The 20,250-nt window shown below is 41.1% G+C and overlaps 1 protein-coding gene across 46 annotated transcripts in view; it reads right to left on the bottom strand.

Moving 5' to 3' along the window:
- The window catches only part of NEB (nebulin), a 183,330-nt gene that overhangs the window by 47,469 nt on the left and 115,611 nt on the right, over nucleotides 1-20,250 (bottom strand). For 45 of the 46 annotated variants that reach the window (XM_045575785.1, XM_036422266.2, XM_045575783.1 and 42 more), the window contains 26 exons: nucleotides 19,929-20,240; nucleotides 19,121-19,225; nucleotides 17,931-18,029; nucleotides 17,632-17,733; nucleotides 17,406-17,513; nucleotides 16,343-16,654; nucleotides 15,166-15,270; nucleotides 14,956-15,060; nucleotides 14,494-14,601; nucleotides 13,628-13,735; nucleotides 13,411-13,524; nucleotides 12,824-13,021; nucleotides 12,327-12,431; nucleotides 11,410-11,514; nucleotides 11,209-11,313; nucleotides 8,931-9,038; nucleotides 6,713-6,826; nucleotides 6,171-6,368; nucleotides 5,716-5,820; nucleotides 4,926-5,030; nucleotides 3,906-4,013; nucleotides 2,721-2,828; nucleotides 1,258-1,365; nucleotides 1,053-1,157; nucleotides 847-951; nucleotides 49-147 (listed from right to left, as the gene is read on the bottom strand). In XM_045575785.1, coding sequence (XP_045431741.1) covers nucleotides 49-147; nucleotides 847-951; nucleotides 1,053-1,157; nucleotides 1,258-1,365; nucleotides 2,721-2,828; nucleotides 3,906-4,013; nucleotides 4,926-5,030; nucleotides 5,716-5,820; nucleotides 6,171-6,368; nucleotides 6,713-6,826; nucleotides 8,931-9,038; nucleotides 11,209-11,313; nucleotides 11,410-11,514; nucleotides 12,327-12,431; nucleotides 12,824-13,021; nucleotides 13,411-13,524; nucleotides 13,628-13,735; nucleotides 14,494-14,601; nucleotides 14,956-15,060; nucleotides 15,166-15,270; nucleotides 16,343-16,654; nucleotides 17,406-17,513; nucleotides 17,632-17,733; nucleotides 17,931-18,029; nucleotides 19,121-19,225; nucleotides 19,929-20,240 — 3,354 coding nt within the window. The remainder of the gene's footprint in view (nucleotides 1-48; nucleotides 148-846; nucleotides 952-1,052; nucleotides 1,158-1,257; nucleotides 1,366-2,720; nucleotides 2,829-3,905; nucleotides 4,014-4,925; nucleotides 5,031-5,715; nucleotides 5,821-6,170; nucleotides 6,369-6,712; nucleotides 6,827-8,930; nucleotides 9,039-11,208; nucleotides 11,314-11,409; nucleotides 11,515-12,326; nucleotides 12,432-12,823; nucleotides 13,022-13,410; nucleotides 13,525-13,627; nucleotides 13,736-14,493; nucleotides 14,602-14,955; nucleotides 15,061-15,165; nucleotides 15,271-16,342; nucleotides 16,655-17,405; nucleotides 17,514-17,631; nucleotides 17,734-17,930; nucleotides 18,030-19,120; nucleotides 19,226-19,928; nucleotides 20,241-20,250) is intronic. The other variant, XM_045575820.1, reaches the window with a different exon arrangement.

Raw genomic sequence — 20,250 nt, 5'->3', positions numbered from 1 at the left:
AAGCTGAGTAGGGGTCGCCACGTGTTGTGAAGACGGGTGGGCACTCACCCAGAGCTTCCGCAGGTGCCGGGAGCGGACCATGTCAGGAGTGTCCATCAGGAAGCAGCCAATTCCCTTCAGGACCTGCAAGTCCTCTTTGTATTTAATCTGTGTGGCCAAAATAGAAAATATAGCTGGTCAGGGGCAAATAAAAATCAAGAAAAAATAAGTCAGAGTAGTAAAAAAAAAAAAAAAAAATATATATATATATATATATATATATATATATATATATATATATATATTTTACTGATATATCTTTCATTTTGATTCAACACATCCACCTTGGTACTCTTAGTGTGTTTGCATGTAAGTAAATAACAGATTTTGAAATTTAAATCTCTAACCCTGATCTGAGGAGAGGCCTCAGCTATTATTTTATGACTGCATTGATGGGAGAGGGGATTAGATGGAATAAAGTGGTCTTTTAGGAGAAGGAAACATCCATAGAAGAAAAAGAAACAAATGGTAGTAGGAAGTTGCTTAAGGGGGTGGGAGCAGGGATGAGCAGGAAAAGATATTAAACATGAGCTGAAACAGAGGCCACCTAGAGAGTGAAGAGTTGGTAACAATTTAGGGTTGCATGAAGAATGGCGGCCAGCAATTCTTGCATTTCCCAAGTGGTCCTCCTGCTACTGTTTTCAAAGCTAGTAGTAAAATGTGGGGTCCTGCCTCCATACTATTTCACCTCCAAGCCGTACATTCAGTTGAGAGGTACTTAGAGGAAAAGACTGCTGGCCGGCTTCACTGCTGAAAGAAGCCATCCTCTCCTAACAGTGTTCCAGAAAGACCCCATGAGATGCTTACGTCACTGGTGATGTCTCCAACATAGCGGCAATGGAGCACTTGGGGTGTGTATGGCAGTGAGATCATGTGACCCTGCATCTTGAAGAAGTCTGATTTGTAGATCAGCTAAAGAAAAAAGTGTCCAGAAAAACTCATATTAGTGACTGAATGACTGAACGTCACCCCTGGGTTCCCTCGCCTGTCTTCTCTCCTAAAACAATACCCACCTCACTGACAGCCTCCTGTGTCTTCTTGACCTGGCGAAGCTCAGGTGTGTCGGGGGTTGTGTGGATCTTATCTTTGAGTTTGTGGTACAGTTGTCGATACAGCCTCTACATTGGAAGAAACACCATTTCAGGTGGTCAGTGTGGATACTGACTGATCAATAAGCAAATATTAATATTTTCTCCACAGAATCCGAATTCACAGTACCTCGCTGGTAACATTGTTGACCCTCCGGACATTGACAAATGGAACATCATTGGGGCCAAGTGTATACCCATTTGCCTTGAGGTGTTCATAAACTTCCTTGTACTTGAACTGCAAAAGCAAAGTCAGAATGAGATTACGGATGGGTAAACAAACCGAAAAGAGCTGTCACTTGCATTTGAAAATTAGCCTCTAAGCATTAAGTATAAGGAAAAGTCATTGACAAAATTTCAATAATAGAATCTAGAAAATTATTTTGTTGGCTAGTAAAACTAGATCCAGAAAGGAATAAAATTAGATGTTGCCTAGATGAAATCTGTTTGTATGTAGTCATGCAAAATGAAAAGAAAAAAAAAACCTATATTTTTAGCCACAATATGGCTAGTAAATTAGGAAATGCAAAGAAAAAATAAAAGACTAAAGACTGGTGAATGGTTTTACAGATTGACATTGGACTCTCACTGGCCAGCAGATTTGATACAGGGAACTATGAATGGCAACATGGAAGGGAGAGCTTATTCTCCAGCTGATGGCTTATTCTTGGGTCTGGTTTGAAGGTCACAGTCACTGGCATAGACTCAATTTCCCTAGGCCTTGTCTTTGGGTAAATGGTATGCAGTCCCAAGCTGGCACTTTTGAAAAGTGGAGAAGGTGGATGACTGAGCTAACTCCAGGGCAAGGTACAGGTAGAGGGAAGCTATCTATCCCTCTGAGCTTTCTATGGAATGGTACAGAGGGCAAATAGTGAGGCAAGTACCAGGGCCAGCAGCCCCACAAAAAGTTTTTTCTATTCAAAGAAATATACAGGGATGTTATATCTTTTTCTTTTCTTAAATATATTTTTATTGATTTCAGAAAGGAAGGGAGAGGGAGAAAGAGATAGAAATATCAATGATGAGAAAGAATCATTGATCCGCTGCCTCTTGCATGCCCCCTACTGGGAATTGAGCCCACAACCGGGCCATGTGTCCTTGACTGGAATTGAATCCAGGACCCTTTAGTCTGCAGGCTGATGCCCTATCTACTGAGCCGAACTGGCTAGGGCTGTTATATCTTTTTCAATGACACACTGCAGAAGACAATACTGATGCCACACATCAGTAGTGAAGGTATGATTTAAATTTCCAGTACGTGGCTTGGGATTGTCTAGGATGCTCTGTGCTAAGGCTAGCAGGAGTAGAAGCATCCTGCAGCCATGAACCCGGAGCCAAGGTAACTGAATCTCGCAGATGTAATCCCACAGGAATCCTATGCTAATGCACTGAACTGTGCACACACTGATAACCTAAAGAAGCCAGCCAGTTCACAGCGCCCCAGGGAAATGTGCTGTCTCCCCTGCTCTGCTCTTATCACTGTATCATGTTGAACCTGTGGGGTGGGGCTGGGGGGATGAGAACAGGCTATTCATAAATATTAGTGCCCCCTCTCACTTCAGACCCCATCTCAACGAGGAGGAGAGCACTCACATAACTGCTCATGTACTGGGTGTCCTTGGAGTGTTTGAAGTGCGGAGTGTCGACCGGAAGCCTGTATCCAGTAGCCAGGGAGCGCTTGCCCGCATCTCGGTACAGATTCTGCCGAATGAGGAAGAAGGTTAAATGACACCTACATCTAATAAACGATCTAAGTTAAACAAGTCACATCCTGTTCATGTTAGGTTTTCAATTACATACTTTAAGTACTATGCTTACTGAATTAATTTCAGAAAGAAATTAAATAAGCTCTAAGAGGCAATTTATCAAATCACTCTTATTGTTTTTTTTTTTTTAGAAGAGAGCAATGAATGCAGAGATTTATAGAAATTAATCCTTCTATGCTTCTTAACATATGCCCAGTTGACTGCATGCTAATTAGCAAGAATTTGGGTTCAGTAGAGAAAAGAGTCTACCAAGTGCCACCTCTGTTCTTCACCACACTCTCAGGTGATAGTCAAGTTGCCACCAATCTTGAACACAGTCATAATTGTGAAGCACATAATTATAAAGCATATCTCTCTCCCCCGACTCACTGCTTCCTCTCTCCCGCTAAACACAGCATTAATGTCAGACTATGAAGCGAGCAGGATGCTAATATTCCTGGCAGAAGGTGGAAGGAGTTTCTGTCTCTCAGAGAAACTATAAGAATAAGAACAGTATTTAAAATATTAAAAACCTAATTATTCCTAACGGTCAACATAGGAGCATAGCACCATCAGGTAACACAGACTGGAGATCTTACACGTGGAGTGGAGTCTACATTTTTTTCCTTGTCTGAGTTTCAACAGAAATTTCTAGCTTTATCTCTTATTGTTAATAATCTTTCATGATCATATGCCTTGTCTTTCTCATCTTGGTTTTAAGCTTTTTGAGAGCAGAAATAGTAGGTTGGCCCTCTTCCTTGTAACCTGTAAACATTGCTCCCAAAACGCCCACTGTATGTTTAGAAAGAGCTGGCCAGCCAAGAAGGAAGACAGGCTATGCACTGTTTTTTTTGTTTTTTCATAGCTCATGCGTTTGGAAGAGCATGTACAGTATGGAACAGCATTTACAATGTACAAGGTCAGGCTGAGAAGATGCCCATGCTGAGGGGCTTCGGCAGAGGCCAATGACTCGGCCTCTGTAAGCTGCAGCCAGGACACCCGCCAGGCACTTCGTAGAGTTCTCCCAGCTCACCTCACTCTGGAGCTTGTATGCATGAAGAGCCCGGTCCAGATCCACGGTTTTTGTAGTTGGAGCCACTTTGCCTCGGACACTGTGCACGTAGTCGTAGTGGTAGACAGCCTGGGGCAGAGAGAAAGTGCACGGACTCAGACAGACTCTGGCAGCATTGTTAGGAAGAAGCAACGTAAAAGGAAACCCAAGTTTCTGTTTCTTTCTCTATTTTTTTTTTTTAAAGGCAGGGTAGCTTGTGTCCCTATGCCTAAAGAATTCTATCTGATATGTGACTGTGCCTTGTCCAATAAGACCAGAGCCAGGGTGTGGCCCCAGACTGAGAAATAAGTGGAAGGGTTGGCTCAGACATTAGCAGAGGAAGAGAGGCCATTTTAGCACTACAAGTTCAAAAATAATAGGTCCCAATGTTCTAAGTCACTGGTGGGATGATTTTATTTATTAACCCGTGAAGTCAATTAAAAAAAAAAAAAGCAGCATTGTGCTTGGTCTTCCTGCTCTATAGCAGGCACCGTAGTGGGTACTTTTCATCCATTTTCTCATTGTACAGATAAGGATGCTGAGACTTGGAGGACTAAATGCTCTTCCCAAGCCTCATTGATTGGTAGAGGCTGGACTCCTTCTAACTTCAGAGTCTGCTTCCTTCTCATTCTACTTAATTAGTTTGCTCTAATTTATTAGAACATCTAGACTTGCTCTTGATACAAAGAATCAAAAAGCATTTTGGAAGCTTTAAAACAACAAGCATCGTATAGACTTAGGTCACTTACAACCCCACCCCAGGGAGTTACCTGAACCCGTTAGGTTTTAGGAAACAAGAGCAGAATCTTTTTTTATTTTTCAACTAGAGTTTGCGTTCAATATTATTTTATATTAGTTTCCAGTGGAGAGCAGAATCTAAGTACTTCCTTCCCCAGGGAGAAAAAGCCAGGTACTGCCCAGGCGTGGTGTTTGCCACATCTGCTTGAATGGCGGCCCCTGTCTTTATCACTGGCCACTGTCACAGCCCCAACGGGCACTTACGTCACTTATTTGTTTCCTGCTTTGGACAGCCTGGACGTAGACTGGCGTATCCATGACCAAGTTGTAGTCATTCCTTGTCTTCTTCACGTGAGCTTGGTACTTGATCTGCCAAGAGAAAGAAAATAAGCCTGTGTTACACCATTCATGATATCGGAAATTGCTGGTTTTCACCGAAGTTTTGGTTGTTGTTGTGTTTTGTTTTGTTTTTTAACTCCTGGCATTTACATTCACCAGCATTTATTCACTAGACCAGGCTGTGTTTAAAGTTTATGACAGTCAGCGTGATCAATGCTTATGGTCATTTGGGACTTTTAGGTGTTTTGACAATTGCTTTTCTAGTAATATTTATTTTTTTTACTAAAATCTTGAATACAGTATTGATCTTCCTAGCAAATCCTCTCTTTGCCAGTAGATCCCATCTGTAGCATCACAAACTCCTAACAAATTATATTTTCCTAAAATGACAATTACGTGCTCATTCACATATACAAAATAGCCCAAAAGGTAGAGAGAAGAGCCACATGCACCTTCTCCTCCAGAGAACAATGGGATAGCTCAACTGCATTGTTGAATAGGAATGCCATATGCACTCCTGAGAAATGGTTGCTTTCAATGGCTTAGCATTTTCTCTAGCTCAGCCATCCTTACCATCACTTAAGACACAGCTGACCTGTGACAATGTTCCTAGTTTACATACTCTTGCCTTGACGCTAGACTATGAAAAGAAGAAAACACATAAAAAAACAAAACAAAACAAAAAACAAAAACAAAAAAATCAAGGCAAACTCACATCATTGCGCAGATCATAAGCGTGCTTGGCGTGGAGAATTTCAGGAGTGTCCCAGACATAGCAACCGATGCCTTTCAACCAGTTGAGGTCATCCTTGTACACAATCTACAGAATTGAAACAGATGAAGGGGATTGGCAAAATAAAACTTGACCATAATTTTAACACCAAAGACAAGGGGATCCCTCTGGACTGAGGTTGATTTTTGTGGATTGAGAAGCAAACGTAGTGAGTCCAAGGGGCCATGGAAACATTGGCACACAGAGCCCTGCTTCCAGTGGTACCTTTGAGTTCCAATGGGACCCATGGGTATATAGGAAAGTAGTGTTAGGGGAGGCTGGGCATATAGGGAAGCAATCCTGGGAGGAGGCTGAGGTAAAGAAGTAGGTGAGTATGCTTCTCTTTAGATTGGGAGTCAGGGGCCAGGAGGGTGGGCCTTCATGAGCAATGTACTTACATCGCTGATCTGATCTGTGACTTTCCTGACATGACTGTTGACTTGCAGGTCGGGATGGCAAATCCACTCATGGAGGTGTAGGCGGTAATCAATTTCACTGACTTTCTTCTGAGTATCCTTAGCAGTAACCAACTCTACCATGTCGGGCACAATGTTGATTTTCATCTTGTTCTTTTCATAAACTGACTTGTACAGGCGCTGTGAAGTTAAAGCGACATGCCACTTACACAGGAAATTGTGCACAGAATCATGGCAATATATGACCTTCAAATATGCCTTCTAATACACTTCTTACACACCTGAGAAGTCATGGTGACCAGTTTACAGTAATCAGTTGGGGGAAGGGCAGGGACTGGAATTTCCTGACACTTTCTACAGATTTGTGTGGGCTGGAGATAGAGCTTGGGCTGAAATAGCCCCTAGCTCTTTCATATGTACTCAATCAGAGCCATATGCACTGTTTAATAGAAGCAGTTCTTATTTACAATAGATGACTCTATTACTTGGCTTCAGTTTGAAGTAAGGCCTTTGAGATTACTTACATCAATGTTATATTTGCCAACTCTGAGGCATCGTGCTGTATTTGGGTCATCATCAACACTTCTTGGTAAGGTATAAAGAGCTTTGAACTTTTCATATTCTTCCCGGTATTTGATCTATAGTGATAAAGCACAAAGAAAGAAACATCATTTGGGAGAATAATGCATCCATATTGTCATAAGAGCATGAGACTGAATAAGAAGATCTCATCTCTGAGATCCAGCGAACATGGGTCATCACTTCTCCGAGACCCTTTCCTCATCTGTGCATGGTCATACCTGTCCAAGTTTCCTGAGGCTTAATCCAGACTATAGCTGAAAGTACTTTCTAAACTGTAGAAAGCGATACAACTGTAGTTACTGTTTGCCAATACTAGTACTGCTGCTACAACTCACTCATTTAAAAGATTATGTAATTTTAAAATAATCTCTTGTCCTGGCCGGTGTGGCTCAGCTGGTTGAGCGTCATCCTATGTACCAAAAAGCCACCAGTTTGACTCCCAGTCAGGGCACATGCCTGGGTTGTGGGCTCAATGCGAGTAGGAGGCATGCAGGAATCAGGAGATAGATATTTCTTCTCTCTCATTGATGTTTTTCTTTCTCCCTCTCCTTTCCTTCCTCTTTCTTGAATCAATAAAAACATATAAAATAAGCTCTTTTGTAATGTGACTTTGTTTTTCTTAATCATAAATGAGAGGAAAGATGAGTTCAGGAATTTCTTTATTTTTAATAATTGACAAACCTGATGCTTAAGAGACACAATCTTTGACTTTCACTTTGTACAAGGGTTTCCACATATACAGTGCAATCAACTTATACAGAAAATCCAACTTTTAGTTTGTAAGTTGTATTGCCTATTAATTAATGCTGTATGACTTCCTGAACTAGGAGGCAAGGCCCTACAGAGACTAAGCTATCTCCTAGCACACAATCAAACAGCAATTCCCTCACAGCTCAGAACCCCGCGTCTCAGTGCAACAACAGGAGACAGGAGTATTGGTGTTAGCATTCTTGCAAATCTCTTCCTTGACTAGAAACCAATCAGAATTTTTTAGAACATTAGTTCACATATTCCTTACAGCTAACCCATTCCTCAATTATAAAGAAGGTAGTATTCAAAGGCACCTTTAAGAAAAAAACAAAAACCTGCTGTTCAAATCCTTCTTTTAATGGGTTAATTTCTCAGTGTCCCACCTTGTTCCAAAAACAAGTTGCCAAGAATCCTGCCTCTGTAATTTTTCCATGACAAAAACGAATGGATGAATGAATAAGCCTCTGCTAAGTTCTCTAAACTACTATCTACAAAGCTTCTTTTCTGAAGTGGAGAGAGAGAGAGAGAGAGAGAGAGAGAGAGAGAGAGAGAGAGAGAGAGAGAGAGAGAATGAATTTGTGTTGACTTGCAATATAAAATGAATTTCTCACTGTGGGTCTTGATAAAGAAAAGTTATGAGAAAAACTGGTCTAAAATGTTACATAAAATGTTCACAATTAAGAGAAAAAGTTTCTAAAGAGATAAAGTTCCTGAAAGAGAACTAGGTTTATTAGAACAGCAATGAAGGTTACGGGAAATTTCATAATAAAACGTTTTACTTAAGAACATTTTAGGCATAAAGAGTTAAAAGTCACAAGACTTTATACGATATTTAAACAGCCCACGTAACTTAGAAATTTTTTTTTTACTATCATGTCTATACCTAAGAAAAGCTGTGCTTTAAAAAAGTAGAATTTCAAAAGTTTTAAACTTTTATATATTTTATGGTTATGAAGATAATGATTTACTTTTTAAATCCTTTATTCCAGAATGGTGTAATGAACAGTTATACCATTCACTGGTTTATTTTTGTACTACAATCCACATAATTCTATTGGAAGAAAGCCTATTATTCTGTATGGCATATTTTGCCTTCTGTCTATCCCCACTCCTGAAACAGTATATCCAGCTAGGTCATTTGCAGGCAACCAGCCTAAAAGGCCACAGCTGTTCCTTAATACAGGTGTTTGTGATTCTCTCTAGACTTCAGGGCCCTTGAGAAGAAGAAATACTAGTAAGTGCCCAGCGTCTGTGATGGCTGAGCGCCTGGAATTATTTGCTGGTGACATACTCCTATGGAAGTGCTGGGAATACTGGGCAACATGTGTTTCAGCCAAAAAGATCCCGGGGGTGGTGAGCTGGAGAGGGCAGGAAGTGGGTGGAAAGCCTATCACACGTGCAGTGACTTACATTGCTGGACAGGTCCTTCTGGTTCTTGGCATGTGTCAGGGACATGGCGGTGGAAGGCAGGATGTAGCTGGTGGCTTTCACCTTTTCCCAGGCCTCCTTGTACAGGTTCTGCGGGGAGTTAAAAACCTTCTTGTGAATATGGAAAAATACACTCTGGAAAGCTTCTGAGTAGTAGATTTCCCTGTTTCTGTCCTTCTAGGACATGTCCTAGCAACCTCCAGATCTTCTCACTCTGGAGGATCCAAGTGCCCCTAAGTGAGTAACTGGTTTAATGCCATGACAATAATTTCGTAGCCCATTATTTTGTTCTCTAGCATAGCACCTATCACAGTTTGATAGTTACCAGAGTTTTTGATGCCATATTCATTCCCCATAGGTCTAAGAATTTCTGGCGGGTGAAAACCACTAACATTAAAACACACACACACACACACACACACACACACATTTGTTTATCCTCTCCTACTTTTATGTAGCTAGTGAAAGCTCAAAATACATTTGTTTCCACTCCTACATATTCATTTATCCAGGAGAAATGAAAACTTATGCACACACAAAAACCTATATGCAAATGTATATTGCAGCTTTATTCATAATTGTAAAATCTGGAAACAACTCCAATTCCTTTAACTGTGAATGGATAAACTAACAGTGGGACACTCATGCAATGGAATAGCATTCTGCAATAAAAAAATAAACTACTGATTTATGCAGCAATGTGCATAATACATAAAGTCATTTTGCCAAGAGAATGAAGCCAGGCCAAATGTGTATATACTATATTTTCCATTTACATGACATTCTGTAAAAGTTAAACTTTAGGAATAGCAAACATATCTGAGGATGCCAGGTGAGAAGAGTGGGGCAACAAAAGAGAAATTTGGAAGGGATACAGAATATTTATGTGTCTGGACTGTGGTGGTAAATACATGACTTTGTGTTTATCAAAAGCCACAGTACTATATACCTCAAATAGTAAAATTTACAAATAATAAGGAAGGAGAACTAAAATGGAGTACGAACTGTAACAAATTTTATATATATATATATATATATATATATATATATATATATATATATATATATATATATATATATCTAAGTGATCTAACCATTTGACAGTAGCTATTACACACAATGACCACCAGGGGGAAGATGCTTTGACAGGTAACTATGATGAGCACTGACCACTAGGGGGCAGACACTCAACTCAGGAGCTGCCAAGCTGTGATGACTTGGCAGCTGCGGTTCTGAGGTGACACAGCCGGAACCGGAGAGGAGCGAGCCCGATTCTGGGGTGCATCACCCGAGAACTGCCCCTCTTGCAGTCCGGGACTCCTCAGAGGATGTAGGAGAGCTGATTTGGCCCAATCTTTGCAGGCCAGGCTGAGGGACCCCACAACTGCACGAATCTGAGCACCAGGCCTCCAGTTTTATTATAAATGGGCAACAAGACTACAGTGGTGGAAGTGGGGAAGAAAACAACTAATTTAGGTTATTTTGGAAAATGATATTTTGACAAAGAAAAAATTGAGAAGTAATCAGATTGTAGGAGACTAAGGAGGCATGAAAACTAAATACAAAAAGTGGGATCCTAGATTCTATCTTAAAAATTAAAGGTACATTAATGAAAAAACTGGTAAAATCTAGATAAAGTCTGTAACATTCTAACAATGATAATTTCTTAGTTTTGATCATTATACTACAGAGAAAAAAACTGAGGGAATTCTATGTACTATTCTTGAAATTGTTTTGTAAATCTCAAATTATTTCCAAATGAAGCTTTTATTTTTTATTTTGCTATTTCTTTTTTAATTTTTTTTATTGATTATAGTATCACATAATTGTCCTCATCCTCCCATTCCAAATGAAGCTTTTAAAAAGGTTTGTTGAATTAATCAATTTAGAAGAGTTTAAAAAGGGGTTTGTTTGTTTGTTTGTTTGTTTTTGGTCTATAAGCCACTGGTCACTAGAGAAGCCAGAGGACATGTTCAGGATTAACAAAGAATAGCTCCAACAGTACCTGCCTGCCACATGGAGGAAGTTGCCGAATTTGTGTCAACTGTATGCAATCATGCAATATTCAAATTGGGGCTCATCTAATTGCAACGAAGAGGATTTATGAGTTTTTTTTATTGAAGGTCCAATAAAAAAACAAAAACTGGACAAACCTTTGGGAATAAAATTCCTATCCTTTTATGTTTTTATTGTCTCCAAAGCTGGAGATGGGGGAGGAAGGAGGTAATTCAAATGAGAGAGGAAAGAAAACTCAACTCACATTGCTATAAAGATCCTTGAGATTCTTGGTTCTGTCATAATCCACTGTTTCCAGTATTGTCGTATACTTGTCCTTAGTCTGATGATAATTTTCTTTATATCTCACCTACAGATAAAGAAAGATGGGTTATTCTTTTCTGCTGTTGAAAAGATGTAAAGACAAATGAAGGCTCGTTCTGGAAGGGAGATAAGCAAGACGCACCTCACTGGCATTGATGCCACTCTGAACAGCAGTCACGTAAACGGGTGTGTCTGTGACCAGGCTATAATTCTGCAGATTGTCTTTACTTGCTGCTGAGTATTGTATCTGTGAACAAAAACCAATGTCTCTATGAGGGTAAAAAAGGGGTGTGCAGTCAGATGTAGCAGCTTGTGCCAATTTAGATGTGCCTTATTCTTAGGCTGGGTTTCTGGGTTTCTCCTAACAAAGAGGCGACCCTTGGGTGGTCCTGCAGATTTTGGGTGGCTGTCAAAACTAATAGCTTCTCCTGACAAGCAGTCAGGTCTGGATCTTTTCTGGGCCTCCTTCCTCATTTTGCCGTCTTTCCCATGCCTACACTCCACTCTGAGGGCAGCCCCTCAATTTTTTTCTCTTTCTCTCTCCCTCCCTCCCTCCCTCCCTCCCCCCCCCCCTCTTTCTCTTTTTCACACCAAGCAACTTACATGGTTCCAGTCCCTCAATTTTGACATTCCGCTAGTCTGCTCTATCCAAGCTGAGCCATATGCTAGGAGATTTCCTAAATATCTATGTCTTCACTACAGAACTTACATATCTACGGTCAAAGCATGCATTTGTATTCCACCATCTACACGTTAACCTGATCAACTAAGGTCCTGATGCTTAAGGTAGTTTACTAGGAAACACCTTCCAGACAACGTTCTGTTAGAAACATCTGATGCCTTAAACTACTGAGAGACTCACACTGAGAGGGCCCAGCATGAGAGCAGGCCAGCAGGAGAGGTGTGACTGGGCAGTGGACCTTCGGCTCCCTTTGACCATGCATTGTTAGAACAGTTTTCTCTGCCTGGGCACCAGGACAACCTGGCTAAACCCCACTGAGAGCACCATGAGTTCCATTGGTCCACAGCCAAGGAGTCCTTCTAAGAAGATTGGCTTACCTGACTCTGAAGGTCATACGACTTCTTGGCTTGGAGGATCTGGGGTGTATCCCAGACATAGCATCCAATGCCTTTCAGCCAATTCAAGTCATCTTTATACACATTCTGTAAGAAAGAAGAAATGGCGAAAGCTCTAGGTACTCAATGAATTTGCAGTGGAATGCTTTGATAATTTCTGACCAGCTCTCGGCTGTGCTTGGTGGTCATAGGTTGGACTTCTCAACAGCTGGGAGGTCTTTAAAGCCCTGGCCTAACAAAGCTTAGGAGGAGAACAATAGCTAAGTTTTAGTCTAGTGTTAGACAGACTAAATATTGAACATGGATATCCGTGGCTCAGAAGGAATTCTTACACCAAAAGGTGGCTATTCATGCCACTTTGTGTTGAAAAGCACCAGGGTTTATGAATATAGGGATAATTAAATAATTAATGTGGGGGGAGGGGGACAGGGCAGGCTGGGTGAATCCTGTAATTAAGTTAAGCTGCAGGAAAGTCATACATCACTCAGGATCTCCTGTGCGTTCCGGGCCAGTACAACACTGGGTTCTTCTGGGAGAGACGTCCACTGGTGGAAGTAGTGGCGGTACTCGAGGTCGCTGAGGATGTACTGGCACTTTTTGGCCAGCACGTGGTTCATCATATCATTGGGGATGTGAACATTCGCTTTGGTGTCCTCATAATGTTTTCTGTAGTTCAACTGGAGAAGAATATTTTTTAAAAGACAAAAATAAGAAAGGAAGACGTACATTATCCAGATCAATCTCTTAGAATTTTATTTCCAATATAGATCAGCACCTTTAGAATAGACTAAGGTTAAACAAACATACTATAATAGGTTCTTTGGTAAAAATTTCCCATGATTTTATAACGCAGGATAGATAGTGACCTTATTGTCAAACACAGAACCCTCACTGTGAGTTTGGTAATGAAGGAGGGAGGGAAAGGAGGGTGGAAGACTCAAAATAGGCGAAGACACACACGCTAAATGACAGAGGTGGGACAGGACTGATTCATTCCTCCCCACCCACCCCACCCCCAGCTAATCTTGAACCAAAGGGCAGATCAGAAGTAAAGAGCTTTGCCTACCGCACTCCTCATCTTCTGGAAATCCAGGCAGTGAACCACACTGGGGAACTCACTGATTTCTTTTCCAGCCAGGTAGTGGCCCTTCTGCTTCTCAAACGTCTCTTTGTATTTAAGCTGTGAAACAGGTACAACGTTGAGCACCACTGGGATTTTCTAATCAGCCCTCATTCCCCCATGAAGACTCTCAAGTCTCTGAGAGAAAAAAAGTCCTACTGACCTCACTGTTCACATAGTCAGCGTGCTTGGCTCCGACAATGGGGATGTAGCGTTCATCCAAGGTATAGCCGTAGGCCTTGGTTCCCTCCCAGGCCCCTTTATACAGTATCTAGAACAACAACAAAAAAATGCGTGTCGACAAAAGTTTACTTCCTGATGCCACCAAAAAGAAAGTGGTAAAATCAAAGTAAAAGATTTATGTTTAAAGGCAAGGCTTCGATCTCTGTTTAAGCCATTAGTGTATCTACCTAGGAACAAGGTAGAGTCTTTTGGCTTGTTGCAAATGAAATCTACAAACTCTGAGGCATTTTATAGCAGAGGTTACCTATATTTACAGATCTAATAAAAGCAAAAACTAATTTGCTCCTAGAGATTAAACACACAGGCATACTATGTACACACATACATTGTCCTTTAAATTAGCCGAATTAAAATTGGAGGGCAAGTCCTCCATTCCTTGGCTGGAGATGTTTGTACATGACTGCTGAAAAGCTTTTTTTGTCTTTTCTCTGATGGTGGGTGCTCAGTCCTGTGTGCACTAGGAGCTGGTACCGCATGTGTTACACTATTTGTGGGTCTGTTCCTCTCACTTGTATGAACTCTTGAAGAGCTTGTCTCATTTGAGCTTTAGCTCCTCAGTGCCTCTTACAGCACCTGGCACATCACAGTAGCTCAAAATATACCAGGTGAATAAATGCTACACACTCTGAACAATATGCTACTACTTTTAATAAACAAAATTAACACAGTAGGTGTACTAGATTTCCTTTATAAATCCATTTGTTCATAAAATCATCCAAGAAAATGAATACTGACAGGAGCATAAAGTTAGGAACTGAGTTGTGTATCACATAAAATAGAACTTACGGTACTGTAGAGTTTTCCCATGTCTTTGGAGTGGGTGATATATGGTGTCTCCGGAGAAAATATATACTTTCCCTTTATTAATTTATTAAATGTTTCTTTATATTTTATCTAAGGAGAGCAAGCAAAACAAAACAAAACAAAACCTTTGGTTACTATAAATGTAATTTAAAGTTTTATAAAATCTACCTAGTTAGATAATAATCAGTCTACTTTTAGAAATTAAAATGGGCTGGAGATTAAAATTTCAGTCCATTTCAGCTAATATAATTAAATAACTTGGACAAAAATGTGGATATTATCTAAAAGCGAGCACAATTATACACTTACTGGTGGCTTTTAAGACATTTCCTCCCAAAGACTATCTTATAAACCCTCCTCCCTCAATTTTCTTACAAACCAATCTGTTCCATGATAGATAGGCTTCCCAGTCTATGTACCTCATTATACATAGAGCAAACTTACATCACTTTGATTAACTGAGTTAAACTTGGCCAAAACAATCTCTGGAGTATCTTCCACACTTGTAAAATTAGGATAGTTGTCAAGAGCAGCCTTCTTATATTTCACCTGCGGAGACAGAGAGGAAGATGGGTCTTCCCCTATAAAGTACCCATTCCCACAGGGCAGGTAAGGAGGACAGGCAATTAGGTAAGAATAATAGGCTCTGGGTACCTGATTCACCATTTCTTGGTTATTAGTAACCCTCACATGCTCCACTGAATCCAGGGGGATCCAGCCAATGCCTCGGAGCCATTCCAGGTCGGCTTTGTAGACATTCTGAGAACAGGAAGAGAGATACAATGTAGGGGAAATGACCAGACACAGGGTTACAGACAGCAGATTAAAAACAAAGTTTTTTCAGCATTTAAAGGATTTCAATCTTTTGTAGCTGTTGTCTTTTCCACTCAATCATGATTTCATCTGTACACCTGAGCAATAAGTCTTGAACCTCTTACTATGAACCAGGAACCTTCTTCCAGTCAAGCCTGCCTCTACATTTCCCCACTGAGTTCCTGGATTCTCCCATGGCACCCACACGGAATAGTGAGGAGTTGCTAATATGATTCAAGTTCCACAATGGTCTGTCTGCTGAGGCTCAAGTTCAGCACCTGTGTCACAGGCAGTCTTTTCTTTTACTTCCTGTTTCTGTATTGGTAGTGATGAGACCTATGCAGGGTTAGCTCCTTCTTGTGCCTGAGCATCATGTCAATGCATTGTGGTGTTTATGTTCCTACAGACAGCTGGTGTCGGGTAGAGATCTTGATTCAGGCCTCAGTGCAAGGTGGCCTAAGCTATATGATCTACCCTAGCTTTACCACACACCTAATGAGAAATTCTGGGCCCTCATGTGGTTCATCAGTATTATGCATCCATTTTGCTTTGATTCCTTGCAAGCAACTGCTTCATTAATGCCTTGAAGAATGAGATGTTTGGCAAAGCAAGAATGGGGCATTCCCAGGGCCTTAACTATTCTATCATGCAATGTTGTCAGAATCCCAACTCAATTCCCACCCAAGCCGATTATTATTTTAAATCAGTTGATAGTTTTTTATGCAAATATGAGTGAGGAGTTGCTAAGGCAATGGTTCAAAAGCAGCAGATTAAACAAAAAAAACAACAACAACAAAAAACGAGGTTGAAGTTTACTCAGAATGCAGCCAGTAGGTGGTGCTGTCACTCATTCACTGCTCTGATCATGCTCTACTTCATATCTAGCTTCAACTACTCCCGGGAACAAACTAAATATTTATGGCTCCAAGTTCCCGAGAGTGGTGATCCCGGAATGCTACTTACAATTCTCAGGGTATACTGTGTGTTTCTAAGTAATTAAGAATCAAAGGTCACTTACATCACTCTGTAGTTCATAGGCCTTCTTGGCCTGAATCACATCGTTTTGGTCAGGAAGACATGTCCATTGGTGCAGGTAATTACGGTAATCGATATCACTGATGAGGGTCTGCCCTTGCTTGGCAGCCAACACTGACACCGTGTCAGCAGGTATGTTGATCTTGGCCTTTGTTTTATGATAGTCCTCTTTGTACAGTCGATCATTCTGAATCTGGCCCGCATGCTCAAACCAGACTAGGTGAGGGTCATCCCTCATGGTCGGCACACCAACATAATGACCTTTTTGCTTTACATGCTCAGCTTTGTATTTCAGCTGGTGGGGAGAAGCATGGAGATTCATTCCATCAGCTTTGATTAGCACACAGGGCAAAGGGGATGTTGGCCATCAGCCCCCCCCAGCTTTTTGTGTCACAGCCAAACCCCAAGAATAAATAACAAAAAACATTGAAATAGATAAATAAATATTAAAAATATCAAGTAAAAATGGGGGGCGGGGGCAGGGAGGATTTCAATCTGTCTTTCTTGGACCAGCATCTTATATGATGTGGTTTTATCCTGTTATGTGAATAAAGGCACTGATTTTAATCACACAGGGGAAAAAGAGTCACTTGTTTTCTAATTCTGGCAATATTTTATTTGAAGGCCTAGCAATCTTAGGAAAATCAGGGAGAAGAAGGAAAAGTGAAGATGGTGATGGATGTTAGCCAGACTTGTGGTGATCATTCCATGATATGTACAAATACCAAATCATTATGTTGCACACCTAAAACTAACACATATGACATATATATATGTCAATTTTACCACAATAAAAAATAAATTTAAAAAGTAAAGAACTCAAACGATAGCCTTTAAAGAAGCCAGGGATTGGGTGTGTGTGGGAGGGGGATGGGGGGAGGGGGAAGACTCCCAAAGCCCATGGGAAAAGGATCAGAAGGGAGCAGGAGCTCCCACCACCCCTTAGCTTAGCCACAGTGCTATGCCTTAGCATAATCAGCATAATCGGGTTACCTCATGTGCAAGGCCCAGCCTTTGCAAAGTGCACTTATCACAGGATGAATTACCTCGCTCTGAACATCACTAGAATGATGGGCGTGAACAAACGGGACAGCATCCGGAGGCAAAATGTAGCCCGTGGCTTTCTGTTTCTCCCAGCCTTCCTTGTAGAGGTACTGGAAGACAGAGGGCCACACAAAGGGTCACACACAGAGTCAGAGTGAAGGGAGAAGTCGTGTGCAGACAGCTCCATAGTCCCCCCACAGAGTCCCAGGCATCTGAGTACCACCATACCTGGTCCAGAATCCGGGCTGCCTCCTGGGCAGTATGCAGCAGGGGGGTTTCTGTGAGGGTGTACTTTGATTTGGTGTCATTCCAATCTTTCCTGTATTTAATCTGGAAACCAGAGGCAAAGGGCAAATGAATTGATGTTAAGAAAGCATAACCTAAGCAAACTAGCGTCAGTGATCTATCTCAACGATTAAAATCTGTGTCTCAGACGAGGATTGCATGCCGAGTGTGAGTAGGTGGAAAAGCTTTGGAAACGACATCTTCATGACGGGGCAATCTTCGAATGGCAGCCATGTACTTACATCATTTAGGATTTCACCACTTTGTTTCGCTGTCACATAATCCACTCTGTCATCCACAGGAGTAAAGTTCAGACTTTCGATTTTTGTGCGATACTTATTCTGCGGGAAAGAAAAGAGCTTTTAGACAACCGTAGTCACTGGTCCTGTGTGAGCTGAGAAAGATATGCTAAATTTAAGGATCCTTTTCTACTAGACGCATAGAGCACCATATTTGAATGGCATCTTCTTGGCAATTTGGCTTTCTTCTTAGCATTCATCCATCTATTTATTTATTTATTTACTTATTTATTTACTTATTTAAATATTTGTATTGATTTCAGAGAGGAAGCGAGAAGGAGAAAGAGATAGAAACTTCAATGATGAGAAAGAATCACTGATCGGCTGCCTCCTGCATACCCCCTACTGGGGATCGAGCCCTTAACCCAGGCATGTGCTCTTGACTGAAATGGAATCCGGAACCTTTCTGTCTGCAGGCCAGTGCTCTATCCACTGAGCCAAACCAGCTAGGGTCTTAGCATTTATTTTGAACAAAAGACTGGCTTCTTATTTCTCCCACAGGTTTTAAAGTATCAGGTTTGCTTAGCTCCCAAAGTCATGCAATATATCATCATATATATTACATGTATCATAATACTCAATACGTTTTTTTAAAACTAGACAAAGTTCTTTCAAAGTATTTTCCTGTTGCTGAAAATATAAGTTTTTCATATGTACAATTCCAAACATAATGAGTGTGCTGGATATTATATTATGGATTGATCCCATAGTATCATAGCAACAGCACAGGATTATTTTGGGGGAAAGAAAGTATGCCTGGCTCAAATGACAGCAATTGAAATTGTTTAAATTGCTGATAGGTAATGACTAAATTTTGGCTTGTGCATTTTTTTTTAATGCTCACCTGAAAATACATTTAGATAGAAAAAGGGGAGGGGGGAGGAAAGGGGGGAGAGAGAGAGAGAGAGAGAGAGAGAGAGAGAGAGAGAGAGAGAGAGAGAGAGAGAGAGAGATGTGAGAGTGAAACATTGATTGGTTGCTTCCCATATGCATCCTGACCGGAGATCAAACCTGCAGTCTTTTGGCACACAGGATGATGCTTCAATCAACCGAGCCACCCAGCCAGAGCTTGTGTATTTTTTGTTCATTCTCTTAAGAAGTGTAGCAAATGGCAGGATAAAACGTTAGAATACCTCACTGAAGATATCCCCGGCATATTTGGCGTGATTGACAGAAACGGAGTCATTGGGCATCCACCCGATCCCACGCAGCCATTCCAAGTCGGCCTTGTAAATAGCCTGTGAAAAAAGGGGGAGGTAAAGTCAGCCATCCTACACACAAGTCCTGTTTATTCTGTCCTGTCGTCTGATGGAGAAATACAATTCAAGAATGATATACTCAAACAGCCAGCCAGGTGACATGTAAATTAATTAGGAAGCCAGGTGGCAAAAATGGAGTAGCAAACTGAGCGACATATTATCTATTTAAGAGAGTTTAGCTTCCGATCAGCCAGAGGTTATTGTTGTCTGGGCTCACGCACATTCAGAGCTTCCTCCTCTGACTTTTTAAGAGAAATGGAAAATCCTAGATTTATACCCAAAATGTTCTGATCTAAAAATTCTGGCAACTTAATTTAAAAAATTTAAAAACTGTGTCAACTAAAAAAGTATATCTGTACCTACCCCCTGTCCATGGACTGCCACTATTTTATTTGTGATATAAACCTGTTGCTACTTAAATTCTATGGAAATCATATTTTCCGTGTAATTGTCCTTACCCTATAAAATTAAGGACTATATTCACACTACCATTTATTTCTTGACACAAAGTCTAGATCCTTTATGGCTTGGTGAATTTGATACCATAATATCAGGTGTAACTAAAACCAAATTCTTGGCAGTACAAAAACGTGGAGATCTGATCCAAGGACTCAACGACATAAACTTTCTGGGAGCCCTGGCAAAATACGAAAGAGCTCATCCTAAAATGCAGCCCACTCACGTCGCTCTGCAGTTCATAGGCCTTTTTGGCCTGAATCACATCGTTCTGGTCAGGCAGGCATGTCCACTGGTGCAGGCGTTGGCGGTAGTCAATGTCGCTGACCAGAGTCTGGCAGTTTTTAGAATGCAAGATGGAAAGCATATCCACAGGGCTTTGGAACTTAGTCTTCCATTTGGCCCAGCTCAGCCGATACTCCCGTTCATTCTGAAGCTTGCCAGCTATGAGGGCCCACCGGATCCTGTTGTCGTCCTTGGCGGTGAGGGTGCCCACGTAGTGGCCCTTCTGCTTCTCGTGGTCAAGCTTGTATTTATACTGGAGACAC

Source organism: Pipistrellus kuhlii, unplaced genomic scaffold (assembly GCF_014108245.1).
Source record: "Pipistrellus kuhlii isolate mPipKuh1 unplaced genomic scaffold, mPipKuh1.p scaffold_m20_p_7, whole genome shotgun sequence".
Taxonomy (NCBI): Eukaryota; Metazoa; Chordata; class Mammalia; order Chiroptera; family Vespertilionidae; genus Pipistrellus; species Pipistrellus kuhlii.
Note: the sequence above shows the minus strand (reverse complement) of the source record. Positions and strands in the feature narration are given on the sequence as shown.